At 64.6% G+C, this 18,840-nt stretch overlaps 2 protein-coding genes across 3 annotated transcripts in view; both read right to left on the reverse strand.

The window, feature by feature from the left end:
• Positions 1-18,594, reverse strand: part of GRAMD4 (GRAM domain containing 4) — a 41,984-nt gene extending 23,390 nt beyond the window's left edge. Inside the window, exons 1-3 of one of the 2 annotated variants that reach the window (XM_029954299.1) lie at positions 18,572-18,594; positions 14,580-14,790; positions 10,925-11,045 (exon numbers count right to left, since the gene is read on the reverse strand). In XM_029954299.1, coding sequence (XP_029810159.1) covers positions 10,925-11,045; positions 14,580-14,741 — 283 coding nt within the window. In that variant the 5' untranslated portion in view covers positions 14,742-14,790; positions 18,572-18,594. Of the gene's footprint in view, positions 1-624; positions 766-10,924; positions 11,046-14,579; positions 14,791-18,571 lie in introns of those variants that run through there. The other variant, XM_029954300.1, reaches the window with a different exon arrangement.
• Positions 6,371-8,283, reverse strand: LOC115304209. Its single transcript, XM_029954302.1, has 2 exons — positions 7,272-8,283; positions 6,371-7,156 (listed from the first exon to the last, which is right to left on the reverse strand). Exons 1-2 carry the CDS (start codon positions 7,431-7,433, stop codon positions 6,575-6,577), a joined length of 744 nt encoding a protein of 247 aa, XP_029810162.1. The 5' UTR covers positions 7,434-8,283; the 3' UTR covers positions 6,371-6,574.
• Positions 18,595-18,840: the final 246 nt, after the last annotated feature.

Raw genomic sequence — 18,840 nt, forward strand, 5'->3', positions numbered from 1 at the left:
AGACACGTCCCCCAAGTCCTGCCCCCACGCAGACACGTCCCCCCCAGTCCTGCCCCCATGCAGACACGTCCCCCTAAGACTAAGGCCTCTCAACTGCTGCACCTGGACACAGACCAGCCTCCATAAAGGGGGCCACGCAGAGGGGACAGGAGAGAGGGGACGGTGGCCTCTGACCAGGGTCACAGAGCTACTCCCAAGTCAGCCCCAACAGCAGGGCCCGGCCCGGGCCAGGCAGCAAGAGAAGGGGACTGGGGAGGCAGGGGGCAGGAGCGCAGAGGCCCAGCTCCAGGGCAGGGAAGCCCAGCCGGGGCAGCCGCATGTCCCTGCCCCTCTCACGGCAGCCAGCCAGGTTTATGGCAAAGGGGACCCATGCCAGGCAGGCCACCGCACAACTGGGACGTCCTGCAAGTCGCCCCAAACCCACCCACCCTGCTGGTCCCAGCTCCTGGCCTGGGTCCCAACCGCCCCCGCACACCCTCCAATCCGGCTCTAAACAGCACTGAGCCTCCTCGGAAACAGTACGTCAGACGCTGCGGCTGGCCTGCCTGAAGGTCAGCGGGGGCTGTGATAAAACGCGATCACTCAGCATGTCCCCCCGAAACGATGCCCCCCACTCCGCCTCACCAGCTGTGTCTCACGGCTCCTCCCTCAGCTTTGCTCCTCGGGGTGAAGCCACAGGGGTCGCCTTTAACAGACTGGCCCAGGGGCGCCTGGGAGGCTCAGTCGGTTAACCCTCCAACTTCGGCTCAGGTCATGATCTCACGGTTCGTGGGTTCGAGCCCCGCGTCGGGCTCTGTGCTGACAGCTCAGAGCCTGGAGCCTGCTTCGGGTTCTGTGTCTCCTTCTCTCTCTGACCCTCCCCTGCTCACGCCAAAAATAAATAAAAACATAAAAAAGAAAAAGAGAGATTGACCCACAGTCCAACCCTGCCCCAGGACCTTTGCACATGCCGGTGCCCCCTCCCTGCTTCTCAGTCACCATTCCCCCCACCCCGCCCCAGGAGCAACCTCCCTGACCACTCCTCACACTGAATGTGGCATTTTATCACTCCCTCACGGTCCTTGCTCTAACAAGAACGTGGGCAACACGGGGTCTCTTCAGGGTGCTGGGAGAGGCCGGAGCCCCCATCTGCCTTACTGTCTGACAGCCCAGGACGCAGCCTGGCCCAAGGAGAAGCCAGGACGGACACGGGGACCGGACAGCAGGTGAGCGAGGACAGCCCAGCGAGCAAGCACAGCCCGGCCAGCGGCGAGGGCAGAGGCGTTAGGACGCACACACAGGGACCCAGCGAGGACACCAGGCTGGGGGAGGGGCCCGGCCCCAGCACCTGCGCCCTGCACAGCCACATGCCAACCCCCGCGTGTCAGGCCTCGGCCTCCCCAGCCCTGTGCCGGGGCGCCCGGGACCCTGGCCCTGAGGACTCAGGAGGCCCAGAGACCCCGCCTGCGGTGTCCTGCGCACACACGGCACCGGCTGGGAGGCAGCAGAGGGCACGCGGGAGATGGGTGTCCGCAGCCTGACTTGTCACCAGCCCAAGTGCCCCGAGAGGCCACCTGCTTGCACACGACTTCCTCAGCAAATGCTCACTGTGCAAGTATTATGCACCAGGCTCTGTCAACGGGACACGCCAGGATGAAGCAACCACGCCCTGGCGGGAACAGGCTTCGGGTGGGCTGTGTGCACACACCGGCCCCAGGGGCTAGCCTGGACAGCTCCCCGCTGGGCCCCTTGGTGGGGGGGCTCCTGCCCCGACACAGAGGGGGCCCCGGGACCCTCTCCCAAGGCGCATACACACTGGCAGCGGGAGTGCTCGGCCCTCCCTTGTGCTGACACGGTGCTGCTCAGCCTCCTCCCATGGCACTCACTCCTGAACAACGTGGTCCTCCTGCGGTGGGCCTGGACTAAGCAGGTGCTAAGACTCACTGGATCAGCCAATGGATAAACCTCAGAACGAGCCTCCAGGGGGGTCCCATCAACCACGAACTCATGGGAAGATAGCCCTGTACAGGGGTGAGGGCACCTCTCCCAGGGGGAGTGACCACTGGCTCAGTCAGGCACCCTGGGGGCCAGCTCTGCGAGCCACCTCACACAGGGCCCAGGCTGGGGTTTCTGGGGCTTTCCCCTCTGCTCCTCCGAATGCCCATGCCCATACGCGCCCCCCTCCCATGTCGCTGTGGATCTCAGCTCCGTCTGAAGGTCAAGGCGGCCCCCACACGCCTCCTCCGCCAGACCGTCAGCCCCTCTGGCACTGTTGGCAGGAAACTGCACTTCCTTAACGTGCCCCCCCAACACCCTTCCCCGTGTCGCGTGGAAGCGCAGCAGCAGGCCAGGCCTGCGTGCACACGTGTGGACCCAGACCCCGCCCCAGGACCCGTGGGGCGCTGAGCAAAGAGGCCCTCACCAGCGCAGGCCATGGCAGAGACACGGGGCGCCCAGGAGCCGGGTCCCCGTGAGCTCCCCCCCGTGGAGCCTCCTCGGCCCAGCCCAGCCCAGGATGGAGGCTTAGGGCCTCCGCCCCAGAAGCTGCCCCTGGGTCTCCTGGCCTCCCCGGGTTGGGCGGGGCCCCTGCAGAGATGGCCGGGCCGGGGGGTGGGGGCTCAGCCCGCACCCCAGCACCGCGAAGCCCACCCCCGCCAGCCGGTGTGGGGCGGCGGCCCACAGATTCAGACCCTCGGACGAACCCCCAGACACGGCCTGGCAAAGCGGCTCGTCCCCTTCCTGCCCCCAAACCTTCTAGGACCCAGGGGTGAGAATTCTGTCCCTGAATTCATGGACTCCCTCCCTGTGGCCCTGATCAACGGAGCTGCCAGGTGTGTGGCACCGAGAGACACCAGGGACAGCTCCTGGGCACCTGGCCTGGTGCTGCACACCCATGAGGGCCATTGGGCAGCAGACTCCCCCCCAGGGAGGCCTGGGGGTGTGGTGAGCCCAGAGGGGCCCTCGGACTTTCTAAGCCTTGGTTTTCTCATCCCAAATGCCCCCTTCTTGCAGCGCTGGGGTCCACGTGGCCAGGTCCTGCTCTGGCGGGGGTGTTCAGGGCCCCCCATTTCCTTACAGACACTGCAGACCGCTGCCTGCAAGGGGACAAGGCAAAATGAGATACAGACATGGAGCCCGGAAATGGTACCGCGTGGGAAACACTCTGTGCGGCATCCGCCCACGGGGTCCAGCCGGCGAGCCTCTGCCATCTGAGAGGCGGGCAGGGGCGGCGGGCAGGCTGGTGACTCCGGGCACCTCCGCCGCCAGCCCACGGCCACCCTGACTTGGGGGGAGAGAGCGAGGCACCTTGGGTCGGGGCCCCCACACGCGCAGACGGCGCGGGCCATGGCCCAGCCCAGCGCCCCAGCCTCCAGGGAGTCACTGGGAGGAAGGAGCCAGCTTCCAGGCTATTTTTAAACGTGTAAAAGTAGAACTGAAGCAGGAGCCCTCCTGGCACAGGACTCGGCAGGCCCAGCCGCAGCCGAAAATAAAAATCAAGTGATAATCCTTAAATAAAACTCCTTCCCACCGGCCGGGCCTACAGACTCCGAGCCTGCTCGGGCAGCTGTGCCCCACACGTGGGGGCCCAGGCTCCGCCCCCTTCCCCGCCCACCAACCCAACTCACCCTCCGGCCCACACCTCAGACCTTTCTAGAAGGCAGAACCACGTGCTCCCCACAGCCTCTAAGCCGAGGGCGCGCCTCTACTTTCAACGACCAGCAAAACAGCGCCCCCGACACCCCTCCTCCCTCAGCCTCTCCCGGAGAAAAACCGTTCAGGAGCAGCAAGGCCTTGCTTTTAGGTAAACTTCCTCACTTTTAGGTGGTCAGCAAAGTGACGCTGACGTCACTTACTGTTGGGGCACTGACCACGAACGCGGCTTCAACAGCCGTGCTGCCTGGTCCTCAAGACGCGGCACGGCCTCGGACGTCCTGCCCCGCCGAGCGGGGCTGCTCAGGCCCCGCCTGCCACGGGGCGTCGGGCGTCTCTGGAAGCCACCTGGGGGCTGGGGACAGGCAGCGTGCTCCTGGTTTTTTCCACGCAGAACAGTAGGAAATAGGATCCCGGCCAGGATTTTGACCCAGAGCAGCTGTCTTTCAGCAGAGATGAGGGCTTCCTCTGGCCGCCCAAAGGCTGGACTCTGGGCCCTGGGCCCAGAAACGGAAAACGTGTGCATGCCCATTCCCGCCCCCCAGCCTGGTCCCTCTCTCTTCCGCACCCGGCTCTTGGTGCCCAGCAGCTGAGCCCCCCATGTCCAGTCCTTCCGCACGGCCATGAGCTATTTGCTGAGCACGGGCACCCTGCACGGCACTGGGGTGGGGGCCGCCAGGGACTCTGCCCTCCAACAAGGGGAGATCAGGCCCTGAGTCTCTGAGAGGGTGAGCTCACCAGGAAGCAAATGTGACACAGATAAAACACACGCTTACGGACCCAGTCCCGGAGAGGATGAGAGCAGGGGAGGGAGTATCTGGGGGACCAGAGCCGGGGGAGATGGCCAGTGGGGCCTGAAGGACATGCAGAAGCGTGTCCTGTGGAAGGAACTGTCGTCCGCTCATCCATCACCCGCCTCCCCACCGACCCACCCATCTATCCACTCACCCACTCACTCCCTCTCTATCCGGCTCCCCATCCACCCACTCACTGGCCCATCCATCACCGACCCGTTGCCTCATCCGGCCACCCACCCCACCGCCCACTCACCGACCCACTGACTCATCCATCCATAGAGCCGTCCACTCAAGAATGCGCTGAGCACCCCACGGCCGCCGGACGGCAGGCTCAGCTGTGGGGATCCACAGGTAAGGTGTGCCGCCATCACTCTGTCACACGACAGCCAAGAGAGGAGACGCAGTGTGGCGTTCCCACAGGGAGCCGGGAAGCTGGGGGCACTGCCGCAGGTCACAGGACAGTGTGGCTCCATCCCGGGGCCTTTGAGCAGGAGGGGACCGGCCCAGGAGGCGGCGGAGGGTGGCGAAGACGTGCCGCCCACCTCCACGCGGGAGCTCGTTCGCCCCCGTGAGTGCGGGTCGTGTCCTCCAGCGCTCTCGCCGCCCCGGGAGCCGGGGGACGCGCAGCGCCAGCGAGGGGGCTCCCGGGGCTCGGCGCGGCTCTGGACTGGACGCTCTGCACGCAGCTCGCTTCCGTCGCCTTCCAAAGTGCCCACGGGACGGCCCCGCCAGACCCTGGACACGGAGCCGTCAAAACGACACGCGGCAGGCGTGTGCGAACTTCCTCCCCGCCGTCAGCCCCGCCCCGAGGGTCCCGGGGAGCCGGCCTTGGCCGGCAGGCTCCGGGGGCCACTCCTGCGAGGTGCTGGGCTGGGCGCTGAGGCAGCGCTGCCTGCGGTGGGGGCTGGGGTCGGCGGGCTCTGTGCGCACGAGGAGTCAGGGCCGCACATCCGCAGCGGATAACCGAACAACAGATCCTCACCGGGCAATGGAAGGACCTAGCTCTGTCTTCACCTTTGCTCAGCATCACCCACTTAACAGCAGGGAGTCAAACAAACAAACAAACAAAACGCCAGACTCCCAGATGGATGATCCTCGGGCCCAGATCCGCATTGTGACCAACCCCACACCTGGCCCAGTAGCCAGCAGGCCTGGAATGGTGGCCTCACCTTGTCTGGACACTCCTTCCCCGCCCCCCCAATCATAAGCAGGCAGCGGGCAGCTCCCAATGCCCCTCTGTTTGCAGATAGCTTTGCAGGTGAGAAAGCACTTTCTTACCCTGAATCATCCAGACCAGCCCTGAGAAACGTCCCTTCCCTCCAGGCCCTTCTCTGGAGACCAGGCATCAGAGAGACGCGGAGTGGGCCCGCTCACCTCCTTGACCAGCTCCTCAGAGAGACCCGCGCACTCGGGCGGCAGGGAGCCACGCTGACCCGCCATGGATCAGAGCAGGAAAGGGCGCTCACGGGCCCACTGGGGCTCAGAAGCAAAGCGCACGGTCTCCCCAGCCTCTCCCTACAAGGGCTACCACTGCCGTCTGCCCACCTGCGTCCGCTGGGGGCCCATGTGCCTCTGGCATTGGGTGGGTGTCGGTGGCCCAGTGAGGATGGCCCCTGCCCCAGGGGCTCAAGACCCAGGGGCGTGGCCCCAGGGAGGAGTCCCCAGGCCTTCACATCAACACAGAACCCCCCAGGGGTCAGGGAGCCTCAGGCTTATTCGCCTGACCCCCAGGATGCCCCGAGACCCTTGGGGCCCCATAAGCATTTCCTCCAAGATCCAAGTTCCACCCCAAGTCCCTCTGGGAGAGTCTGCTTTCACAGGGCCTGCAGCCAGCAGGAGATGGAGAGACGCACAGAACCTGGGGACCGCTGTGTGCCGGTGCCCGAAAAGCTGAACAGCCCAAATGTGTTTCGGGCTAAATGAAAATGCATGATGCTTTTAACTTATTTATGCGCTTCTTTAACCAATTTAGGCTCCTGCCTCCAGTCACGAGCCAGGACGCATTTCCAACTCCCCGTCTCCACCCCACATCATTTTCTCTCAGGAACATTTGTACTGCTCAATATTTCATGGCGAAGGAAGCCGCCGCGCACTCGGGCTATTTCCTCCTCCCCGCGAAGAACAACTACAGATGACTGAATGGGATTTCACCACTGGCCACTTAGGCGTGTTGCAGATGGGGGGCCAAGGCCGTGAGCGGGTGAGCGCCCGCAGCTCAGACTCGAGCCCAGAGGCTGGGTCCCCACTGAAGACCCCAGCCCCCCGCCCTGCCCGCGTTGGCACTCCTCCTCGGGGCCGGCGCCCGGCCAGCAGCAGCCCAGAGCACCGGGGCTCTTAGGGGCTCTGCTCCCCCAGCTGCGGAGAGGGGCGCTGCAGCGGAGGAACGGCAGACCGGCTCTCCCGTGCCTGTGACCTGACCAAGCTTTCCTGCAAGTCATTCCGCTACCCACCCGGCCCGGGCCGTTGTGCCCGATGCTCCGGGCATGAGAACGGGGGCCGCCTGCCGAGGACCACCTGCGACCACGTGACTGGCCGGAGGAAAGAAACTCCCCTCCGGGGCGCGGGCAGCTCAGCCGTGCCTCAGCCACGCAGCCGGAGTGCACGGGACGGGGGCCGGGTCTACGCTCCGCTCCGGGGGACCTCCAGGAGGTAGCAGAAGTGTGGAGAAAGTGAGAGCCGGACGACACGCATCCAAGGAGGGAGTTAGGAACAAGCGTGCGCATTTGCTTCTGCAAAAGAGCAGGAGCATAGGCTGTGAAATTCATGAAATCAAAAGGCGACTGGCCATCTATAGCGGAAGAGACGGGCTGAGGGTGCACGGGAGAAGCCGACCTCTGAACGCACCCGACTCTGCAAGCAGCAAGCCACGTCAGAGGGCGGCAGGAACAGGCTTCGTTTTACCGAGAACTCTTCACCACACGTGCAACGGGCGAACGGGTGTCGCATCACACCTGTGACACTCTTCACGAGGGCACACGAGACGCACCCACATCGAGGGACCTGCATTCTTCGAGAACGTCAGCGTCAGGAAACACAAAGACAGGCCGTCACCGCCCCCGCAGACGGCCTGCAGAGACAGGACACCTGAATGTAACGTGGGACCTGGGACCTTCTTCCGGAATAAATTACAGGACACCACACGGTGACAAGCAGTAAGGCTGCAATACGGCCTTGGGCCGGACGGTCGTGGGGCAAGGACGTTAACTGGACGGTAAGTTCCGGAGGGTGGTCACTGTACTGGCAGAGGAGAGAGTGCTGGCTTTCAGGAAACACACACAGGAGACTCCAGGGACATCACGCCAGCAGGGACCCAGGCAGGTGGCTGGCAGGAAGGACGGCCAGGACACAGGTGGATGGACGGACGGACGGACGGAGGGGTGGGAGAGAACGGGACCGACAGGCAGACAGACATGGTGAAACGTTGTCCTTGGGGGTGATCTGGCTGAAAACCTCAGGGACTCTCTGTTATTCTCGTGACCTTCCTGCGCCCTGGGCCAAAACAGAAAGTGAGCAGAGAGCAAGAGTCCTCTCTCAAAGTCTAAGTCACTCGTGACAACCGGGATTTTCAGCCGGGGAGAGCCGGAGAGGAGAGTCTGACGGCGGGTGAAGGCCTCGCGGCTCGAGCACAGGGTCTCCGCGAGCCCCCAGCAGCCAGGCGGGCGCAGTGAGGCGCCGCCGACGGATGGACAGACAGACACGACGTGGTCCAGCCGTTCAGCCGAACAACGTTCAGCCTTGGAAAGGAAGAGAAGGCTGACGTGTGCTGCCCCACGTCCGTGGAAGAAGCCCGACTCCAAACCCACTGTAGGTTCCGTTACACGAGGTCCCTGGAGGAGTCAAACTCCTAGAGACCCACGGGACAGCTCGGCTGCCGGGCTGGGGGAGGGGCTCCCCGGGGGAGGGGCTCCCCGGGGGAGGGGCTCCCCGGGGGAGGGGCACAGCATTCAGGGTTTCACAGGCACAGGGTTTGTTTCACAAGATGACCACGTGGCGACGGCTGTATGACGCCGTGAACGTGTCACCACCACGACCGGTGTACGGCAAAGGCAAATCTTGTGTTATGTATGTTTTAACACAACATTTTTTACAGAAGAAAATGAAAACCCCAGGTCCTGGATGTGTATTTGAATTATCTTCATGAACTCAGACACCCTGAGTTGCCCGCTGTCAACGTTTAGAAATGGTGACAGTGAGTACCCAGAATCCTTAGTCAGCTTCTGAACACCACTTCCGACCAAAAGGAACCAGGAGACATGGCTACGCCCAGGACGGGGGCAGGACACGCTGAGCCTGGAGGGTCACCGTCACGCCAGAAAGCTCCCGGAGGGCTGACTGACGTGGGAAGGACTCGGGCAAACCAAAGCGGCCCCTCCGGGGAGGGAGTCTAGCCGGGCACCAACCTGGTGGCAGCGAATCAGACACAACTGTCTGAGGCACCATCGCAGGAGGACAGCAAAGAGCCCACCAGAGCCCAGCACCCTCCGGGGTGGCCTGGGGGAGATGCTCTAAGTGGGGAGTCAGCTCATTAATTATCTTGAAAACCAGACAAGAACGGAGAAGAGTTCAAGCACAATTCCTGCCTCTGCTGACATGAACCAGCCCCGGGAGCAATCAGATAGCTCGGTTTTCAGAAATACACCAGGGAGTAAACAGAGGAACACGGAGGGGCCGGAATGATCCTCCCGTAACGTCCAGAGGGACGGCGGACAGAAGCCACGACGCCCGAGGACGGACACCACCCCAGGGAAGCCGCCACCGAGGGGCCCCTCCCAGGGAGCACCTGGTGTTGAATCCATGGGGACGCCCCGAGCAAGGCCGCTTTCCTCCACGAAGACCAAGAGACTCAGAGAACCGGCAACTCAAGAGCCCGGGGAGACGCGCGGCCGCTCCACGCAGGGCCGGGGCGCTGCTCACGCCCTGAGCTCAGGGTGGAGGCCTGACGGTACGGAAGGATGACCTGATGTCTTCAGCTGAGCCCATGGGACCCGTGGCTTTCATTTTAAGACACAACAGGCCGTCTACGGAAAACACAGGTGAAGGATGGGAGGCTGGCGGACGCCCGCCGGCCACGGCCACCTCACGCTGAAGCCGACGGCGAGCTCGGGAGATGCTCCACTTCTGCGTCTGTCTGAAACGTTCCTCAGTTTAAAAAGAATGTCCGCGGGGGCGCCTGGGGGGCTCCGTCGGCTGAGCCTCCGACTTCGGCTCAGGTCAGATCTCACGTCCGTGGGTTCGAGCCCCGCGTCGGGCTCTGTGCTGACAGCTAGCTCAGAGCCTGGAGCTGCTTCCGGTTCTGTGTCTCCCTCTCTCTGCCCCTCCCCCTCTCATGCGGTCTCTCCTGTATCAAAAATAAATAAAACATTAAAAAAAAAAAAGGAATATGCCCGCAACGGCCCCCTGCAGGCTGTCGGCTCTGAGCTGGACACGTTCACAATGGGAGCACCCAAGAACACACCAGAAGCTCCTTTGGCAGAACACGGAGGACGGACCGTGAGGATGGACACGACGCCGGACCCGAGGGCTCCCCACCACGACACGGGCACTGCTGTCACGTGCGGGTGAGTGCCCCACGAGGCTGCGGAGCAGGGGTGCCCATGGCCAGAGCTCAGACGACACTGCGTGTGTGGACTATGAGGGAGGCGGCTCGGGCAGGGACCCCGAGGTGTCTGTGGGTCAGCGGGGGCACAGAGGGCCGCGTCCGGAGCGCAGGAAGGAAACAGGAAGGGCGGGGCCTGCCCGCGGCCCCTTCCTCCTGGACCCGGGGGCTCTGGGCACGAGACTGCTCCTCTCTCCCTGTATCGTCCCAGCAGCTCTGCTCTGCCTTGGCATCAGCCCTGAGGCTCCACGTCGGGCAGCAGAGCCACACGCACAGGTGGCGGGGCAGGTCTGCCTGCTTTCACCCCCCGACAGCCAGAGGGCTTCCCCTGGGTGAGGCCACCCGGCCCGGCCCTGCGGTTCCCGTCAGCGGGGCAGGAAGACGGAGGTGAAAGATCAAAGGCAGGACAGCGAATGAGATCACGTGTGTGAGGACCCAGCAGACGCCTCCACGGCAGGTTCCACTGTCACCACGCCAGGAGGCCGCAGCCCGCACAGCGGGGAGGTGGCTAGGCTGTGCCAGCGGCCCAGATACCAACGCGTGCGGCCACGGACGACAAAACCCTCCCTCCCTCGATGTGACGCCGAGCGGAACAGAGTATAAAATCTGTTTCTTCACCAAGCTCTGCCCCGTTCTGAGCCGGGTGCTGGAAACAGAGGCCCAGGTTCACTGACAGCATCGAACCCGCCAGGGGGCCTTTCACCCCTTGCCTGGGGCGCCGCCCCGCACCCCAGAACAGAGACAGCGCAGGTGCGCCGACAAGGGCACGGGGCTTCAGGAGGCCTGTCTGCATGGGGCCACGCGGGTCCCCACCACGACTGAGCCCGGTGACAGCGGTCACAGGGCCTCCCCAGCCCCAGCGGCCCATGTGCCCTCCCCCACCCTGTGCACCGGTACTCACGGAGGAAGTGCTTTTCCAATAAGGCGATTTCCAAGTGACCTTTGATCTCATTTAATCGATCAAACTCTGTCCGATTAAAGTCCTGGACTCCAGTGGCCATGATGAGGGTCCCCGGACCGGCCTGCGAGAGAAACACGGAGAGCTCAGAGGGGCCGCCTCGAGGCGCCCTGTGGGCGGGCCAGCTGGTTCTCTAAGGGGTGCCCAAGGACCCCGCATCTGCGAGGGCTGGGCCCACCGAACCCCCGGGGGACAAAGGAAGGCCCGGCTCTGCCCTGAAGCCCGTAACCGTTCACCTCGGCCTCAGCTGCCGGTGGAAGGGATATGCCGGGCAGTGTGGATGCCCGAGGAGCCCGGGTGTGGTCAGCTTTCAGAAGGGACAAAAAAATTTAAAAAATAGAAAGCCAAACACTAAGCCTCCTGATATCACAGCACTCGGGCGGCAGAGGGAAGGAAACCACGGGACTCATGCTGGGCGGCGTGGGCCCCCGGGGAGGCGGGCGAGCCCGGCCACGGGGCCTGTCCCTCCCTCGCCCCAGAGCTGGAGTGACAGGACCCGGGCAGGTGGGGTGGGCACGTCCACACGCCAGGCTGCGTGAATCTGGGAGAATGGCGGCTCCCCGGGGAGAGGGAGCTCCAGCGCCGGGCCTGTCCCGTTCCGCAGAGGGCCAACTAAAACCACCGCCTGGCGTCCCCGGGGTGCGGGCCAGGCTCCGGTTACCCGCTGCCACTCAGGGCTTGGCACAGCCGGCCTCTTGGCTCCTGCTGGCAGAAGGGGATAGGGGCGGGCTGGGGCAGCCAGGCCCCGGCCACCCGGCGAGCTCGGCTCACAGGCTGGACCCTTCCGTGGTCACTCCCACAGCTGCACCGATGCTGGCCTGGTGAGAGGCAGAGGCTGTGTGACAGGGAGGATGTGACTCCCAGTCCCGGGCTCCATGACCCCCTCCAGGCTGGGGACGGTGGGAGAGGACCCACAGCCTGGACCTGGTGACCCCTCCATATACACAAGTTCAAGGCCATACCCCAGGAAGGAGGAGCTGACAGCGGGAAGCCAACGATCGGCTCCTGGGAAGACCCTCTGGCCTGTGGCCGCCCCGACACTTGACCTGTTGGGACCTCCTTGCTGCTGGCGCGTGAGTCCCATGCCATCTGCAGCCCCCTGGGGCGGGGCAGCAGTGGGCACGGGGGTCGGAGGTAATGCCGGCTGCCCTACCACGGGGAAGATGGCACATGCCTGACCCACTCACCCCTGCAAACGAGCTGGTCCCTCCCCTGCCCACCCCCCACCTTGATGGCCAAGGCGACAGCCACACAGCGGAGGCAGAGGCTGCGGGCGGAGGCGGCTCCGCACTGAGGAAGATTTGACTCCATTATATCCGCCAAGTCCTCCCCCAAAGCACGCAGGATGCCCCCTGGCTTGTGGGGCCCCGAAATGCACTAATCCAAGACCTCGGAGGGCTGTGACTCAGGTCAGTCTCGAGGATGCTGGCATCAAGTCCATCTGGAACTTGTCCTTGAGCTTCAAGAATCCAGGGTCCCCCCCTTGGGTCCAAGTGAGGCAGGGCCCTTCAGGGTGTGCAGTGGACTCCGAGCTGGAGCCCAGTGGATGGCAGGAACGGGGAGGAGCAGCTCTGGGGAGCTGACCAGCTGGCCGGGAGCCCGGATGGGGATGGTGGCCCCAGGGCTGAGCCCCTCTGCAGGCCCCTTGGGTCCCTTCAGTTGACCCCTTCTCTGACCCCCTCCACTGCCCACGTCCTTCCCCTCGGTCACTATGCCCACTTGTCTCCTCGGCGCAGGACACGGAGCGAGGCCAGCCAGCCACAAACAGGCAGGTACCACGGAGGAGGTGAGGTCCCCGGAGGAGTTGGTCCACAGAGATGGAGCGGGTGGTGGGCGCCAGGGCTGGGGCACGGGCGGGGACAGGGCTCAGTGGGGGGATGACCGAGTTCTGGAGGCGAGCGGGGTCACGCTGCACACTGTGGCCAACGCGCCTGATGCCGGCCAACGACACACCCAGCAGTGGCTAAAACGGTGAGTTTTAGGTTTAGTATGTTTTACCGCCATGAGAAGTCTTAAGTGACAAGAACAAAGTCTAAGCACAGAGGTGACCAGCCTCCCTGACAGCAAGAGCCACGCTCCTCACCCGCCAGCCGGCAGAGCGGGAAGCCCTGAGGATGCTCAGCGCCGGCGGCAGGCATGGGACGCGGGCCCTCTAGCGGGGGGGGCTGTGGGAACAAACCATACCCCGCAGGAGGGCGACCTGGACTCAGCACGCCCACCCGGGGGCCACGGGCCACGTGGGAGATGGTCCTTCAGTGGGGCGAGGTTAATGCATCAACGGCACCTCCCTCATGGGAGCCCGGGCCTGCGCCCCTGCCACGGACACGGTCCTGCTCGGCTGTCTGTTCTCCCAGCCCCTGGGCCCACCACCTCTGAGGCCTCCCCGCAGCGGAGAGCCCACCTCACAGGGGGCACGGGCTCGGCCCTGAGACCCTCGGCACCATCGGCCGCCAGCCCCATGCAGGGGGCCGAGCCCCAGGCTGAGTCCAGGTCTCCACGAAGGCAGCACTCAGGGCACAGCAGATGCTGCTAAGTGCCCTCAGGATGGACGGACAGACGGAGCACAGAGCCAGCAGAGTCCTCCGTGGGATCCTTGTCACACCCCAGGGGGAGCTCAGACTCGCGCATGGGGACGCGAGCTCTCCAGGGGCCCATGCACCCCTGACTCAAAGTCCACCATCGGGAGCCACGGGCCAGAACGGGGACACACCGCCTTCCTCGCGAGACAGGCCCGTGGCAGTCAGTGGCACCTGCGACCCTGCGGCCAGAGGACCCGCAGGGGGCCAGCAGCCCGCACCCGGCAGCCCCCCTCCGGCTCTGCAGCGCCCGGCCCACCTGATTAGGCAGCCCGGCTCCTAGTGAATTATTCAGTCCTGCCGGGAGCGGCTCATAGTCCCCGTTCTGTCCAAGCCATTAATAATAGAAGGAACGAGGGAAAGCGAGCACTCACAGGCCACACTTGGAGAGAAAACGGGCTCAGGTGCTCAGAGGAGACACCAGCAGACCACCGACACGGTCACCCGCACGGGGCAAGGTGGCCGTGGGCGTCCTCCTCGGCGACGGGAGGCCTCAGGCAGCTGACGGAACACAAGCTTCCCGAAGGCAGGGCCCACTCAAGCCTGGGTCCCACAGCAGCCACGCTGTCTAGCCGAGGTGCCCAACAGGTGCCTGCTGCCCCATTAAAGGGCACCCCGTGGGCCGGCCCACAGCGGGACGATGGGCACCAGCCCAGTTTGGCCAGCTGCCAAGGGCGGGGACGTCAGGCCTGGGTCTCTGCCTCACTCCCACACGAGAAGATTGCCAACCGCCCAGAAAACCAGTGAGGAAGGGAAAGAAATCCTCTGACTGGACAGACCGTGGGGAAGCCAGGTCTCTGATCCTCGATCGGGAGGCGGCAGGGAGGGGGGACGAGCCCCGGCCACTGAGGGCTGGTCGGGGGGGCAAGACGAGGGCAGACGGGAGGCCAGCCCGGGCAGGACGCGGCTGCCGAGTCCACGCTCCGCTCGGCCACCCGAGGACGGGGGATGGGCCCCAGCCGCACACCGCGGGACGCAGGACGCGGGGCGCGCTGCTGCCGGGGCCCCCGCAGCGCACTCACAGGGTCCCTCAGCTCCTCGCTGTCCCGGGGCGAGGTCCGAGGCATCCTCAGGGGCGCTTCATCTCCGCATTCGGTGTCCGAGGCATTCGGAGACTCTGCTAGATCGAGGAAGTCATCTCTCTTGTGACCTCTGAACCTGATTTTGTCCAGCCTCCTTAGCATGTTCAGCACTGAGCCTCTCTGCTTTACCTTAACATGACGGTCGGGGTCCCTGCAAGAGAAGGGGGGAGGCTCGGTCACTCGCCTGCCGGCCACCTGCCCGCGTGGCACACCCACCAGCCTCAACACACGGCTCTCCTGCACACTCTGGTCCCGTGGCCAGGCCCTGCCCTCAGGCACTGGTCAGTCTGACTCTTCAAGGAACACCCGGACCCACTGGCTCCCGCCTCACACCCACCAGCCCGGGACCCTCCATCACCCCCTCTCAGCTGGCCAGGCTCCCGCCACTGCCCCCAACCAAAGTTGCTCCCCCATGTGCCCCACAAGACAGAAGGAGGCCAAGTCCCTCAGCAGGACCTTCCTGGCCGTAAAGATGGTCAGCCTGGGGCACAGGGAGGCCGGAGACCCCGGGGAAGGCGCGGACAAGAATGTTTAAAAGAAAAGCGGAGGAGGGCTGGCCACTCATGAGAAGCCGTCCTGACCACCCGGCCATCAAGGACCCGCTCACAGCTGTGGCTTCATGCGCTGCCCAGACAGAAGCAAACCCGAAGACCACAGGGATGCTCGGCATTAGGGGTCTCAGCGGCTCCCTTCAGAGCCCAGGAGAGCCTCGGCTTCATGTCCCCTGACTAGGCTGGTCCCCACGCCCAGGGACAGCACCCCAGCTGCTCTGCCTGCCTAGAGCACCTTCCTGGGCCGAGGCAGCTGAGGTCCTGCTCAGAGCAGTCTTCCCACAGATGGGCTGGTTGGGACCTAGCACTGGCCCACCTGCTCCCCGCGCCCCAGACCGCAGGCTGCCTGCCGGGCCCCTCCATCTGGGATGGCGGCAGCAAAGACCCAGCGTGGGGGTCACGCCGAGGTGAGGACATGCGTGCTCACCCGGGGGCGGACGTGTCGTACCCCGAGGGCAGAGTGAACGGCTCATCTGCACATCCAGCTGACCTCGAGGCCGCCAACCCCACCCCAAGCCCCGAGAGGGTCCCTGAAGGGCCAGGACACATGGGTGCTGGGAGGCTGCTCTGCCGCTTACCACCCCCCTGGGCCCCGGCTCCCGCCTCCGAAACGAGAATAATACCAGTAAGACCCAGATGACGCACCCGGGAGCCTGCGGCCAGCGGCCCCAGTAAACAGGCCAGCGGGGAGGGGGCTGAGCAGGATGGACTCCGGCCCCTCGGCCCCAGCTGGCCCAGTTGGGAAATGTCACAGAGAACCGCAGATGCAGGGAAAGGCACTTCCTGTTTAGGACAGCGCAGACACAAGGTTCTCAGGGGGCCCTCGATCACAGCCCCCCACCCTCCAGGGGCCCTCCTCAGCTTGGCACGCTTTCCTGCCCTGAGCAGGGGATGCCGACAGTGGGGCCTGCGGGACTCCAGCCAGAACGGACCAGACCTTGCTCTGGTCCTCGAGAACAAGGCATGTGGGGGGAGGGGCGGCAGGGCTCCTTCCAGCTGGCCTGGGACTCTACGAGGTGGCCCCGTGTGGCCCTAGGGGCAAACACCACAGGGCATACAATGCCCAGTGCCCCCCGGGACTCAGGGGAGCCCAGAAAGGCTCGATGGGAGGCCACAGGGGAGCAGGGCTGCTTGAGTGGGGGGAGGGGCCAGGCCGGCCACCTGGACAACCAGCTGCCGTGAGCTCCAGACTGATGAAACGGGTTAAGTAAACACACACACACACACACACACACACACACACACACACACCCCACCCCCACCCCCAAAGAAAAGAGAACTTCCTGCTGACCAAGTCCCGAGAGCAGGGGTAACGGTCTGAGCAAGAGAAATGACAAAAATAATCACAGAACGAGAGTCTAACAGTCCACTAGACAAAAGTAAATTTCCCCTTGCTAAAACCAATACAGTGAGGGGGCGCCCGGGTGGCTCGGTTGAGCGTCCGACTTCGGCTCAGGTCATGATCTCACTGTTCGTGGGTTTGAGCCCCACGTCACGCTCTGTGCTGCCAGCTCAGAGCCTGGAGCTGCTTCCGATTCTGTATCTCCCTCTCTCTCTGCCCCTCCCCTGTTCACGTTTTCTCTCTCTCTCTCAAAAATAAAACCTTGAAAAAATTAAATAAAAATGCAGTGAAATAAGAGATACGTGTAGCAAATGTGGTGTGTTGAAGGATTACGGCCTTTGCCCCAAGTCCGCTTGAATACACGGGCAAACGTTCCAGGACCTGGCACACAGACGGGCCAATCCACGAGCAGAGGAGTTCACAGCAAAAGGAAATCTCCCACTACTCCAGCGAAAACCTCCGACTTCGCTGAGCGGGACACCAGAGCCAGAGCGCGCGGCAGCAGGCGGCAGGGGCCGTGCACACGGACGCCCCGGACCCGCGACTCCGTCTCGGGGGCGAAGCCGACACGCGGGGAGAGGCTCAGAGCGAGCTGTGACCCAGCAGTCCTGCCAGTCACCCCCCCAGACGGGGCAGGGCCGGCGTGCTGGACCTCACGTAGGACTCCCACAGGCCACTGTTAAGGCAAACAGGTGTCTAAAACGACCAAAGGGAACATGGGACCCTGCACTGGTTTACGGGCCCCTAGGTGGTTTGTAAAACCTCTCTCCAAATGTCCTAAGATGCTTCCCTATTGCTTTTACGTACATTTGTTTTGAGAGAGAGAGAGAGAGAGAGAGAGAGAGCGAGCGAGCACGAGTGAGCAAGTGAGCAAGCGGGGGAGGGGCAGAGACAGGGACAGGGGAGACGCCCAAGCAGGCACAGCACCCGCAGTGCATAAGTGACACGGGGCTCGAACTCATGAACGTGAGAATGTGACCTGAGCTGAACTCAGAGTCGGACGCTGAACAGACCAAGCCACCCAGGCGCCCCTGTTTTTCAAACTACAGAGATAGAAAACTGGGTACAGGAAACGCAGCAACGGAAAACCCGTGCCCTTTCCTCTTCAAGGGGGCCGGGTGGGCTCCTCTGCATGCGGCGCCCGGGGGGAGCGGGCTGCGGGGGCGCGGGGGCACCTGGCGGACTCTGCCCCCCTGCACGGCTCCGGCTGCTGGGTCCTCGCTGCCTGGGGCTCTCCGCGGCCCCTGACGCTGGGCCGCCTCCCTTCCTGCTTCAGCTCCAGTAAGCTAATGAGGGGGGACTCGCGGACCGGGGACAAAGCACCGAGTGTCCAGCCCGGCACCATCGGAACGCAACGCACGCCCCGGCCCCGGCCCCATGAGCCCGGGGCACGTCCCGCCTGCCGCCAGCTCGGCCCAGGGCCGCTCCTCACCCCAGCCTGAGGCAGGGGGTCTGCACCCCTCCTGTCCCTGTCACCCTGGTCCCCCAGATTCCTGGGCCCCCCCAAAGATGAAGCGTCCAGGCTGCCGGCACATCAGGACCACACGCTGGGACCTCCTCGCCACCCCAGCGGGGGCCGGCCCAGCCAGCGGGGGGGGGGGGGGGGCCGCTGTGTCGCGTCCCTGCACGGCCCACCCCAGCGGGGGACGAATCACCTGCAAAGTCTCCGTCCCCACGTAAGGTCATGTTCACAAATTCCGGGTGGACACGCCGTTCAACCCGGCACACCCCCCGACGCTCAGACGTAGATGGAAAACCAGCATGGACCATTGTCACAGGCACAGAGAGGCCGCATCTCGGACACCAAGTGTGGCCCAGAGGGAAGCTCTGCACCCAGAGCCGGTGTCGCACGGGCGCGCTCGCGAGGCATCTTGCCTGCGCCTCCTGCCCCGGGTCCTGCTGCCATGTGTCCCCCAGCCCCCGGCCAGCCCGCCCTTCATCCCGCTACCCCCCACTCCCCAGCCCTACCTCCCCAGAACCGGCCTTCTGCAAGCACCCACAGCCCCCCCCCAGCGCTCAGGGGGGCACCCTCCCTGTACCTCCATGCGGAAGCAGGCGCACCGGGGAGGGAGCCCCGGCTGTAGCCACGGCAGCTCCCCGCTCAGAGCCAGGGCGTCCTGCACGGACCCCGGGACCCGAGCCTGCGCCCGGGGCACCTGGCGCTGCGGTGCAGGGTGGCGGGGCTCGCCCTGCTCAAGGCAGCACCCACCGGGCTCCACGCCCTCTGCGCACAGGACTGAGCCCGGCAGCGCCAGCCCCGGGACACAAAGCACGCTGCTCTGGAAACCCGAAGGCTTCTGGACACACA

Source organism: Suricata suricatta, chromosome 10 (assembly GCF_006229205.1).
Source record: "Suricata suricatta isolate VVHF042 chromosome 10, meerkat_22Aug2017_6uvM2_HiC, whole genome shotgun sequence".
NCBI classification, from domain to species: Eukaryota; Metazoa; Chordata; class Mammalia; order Carnivora; family Herpestidae; genus Suricata; species Suricata suricatta.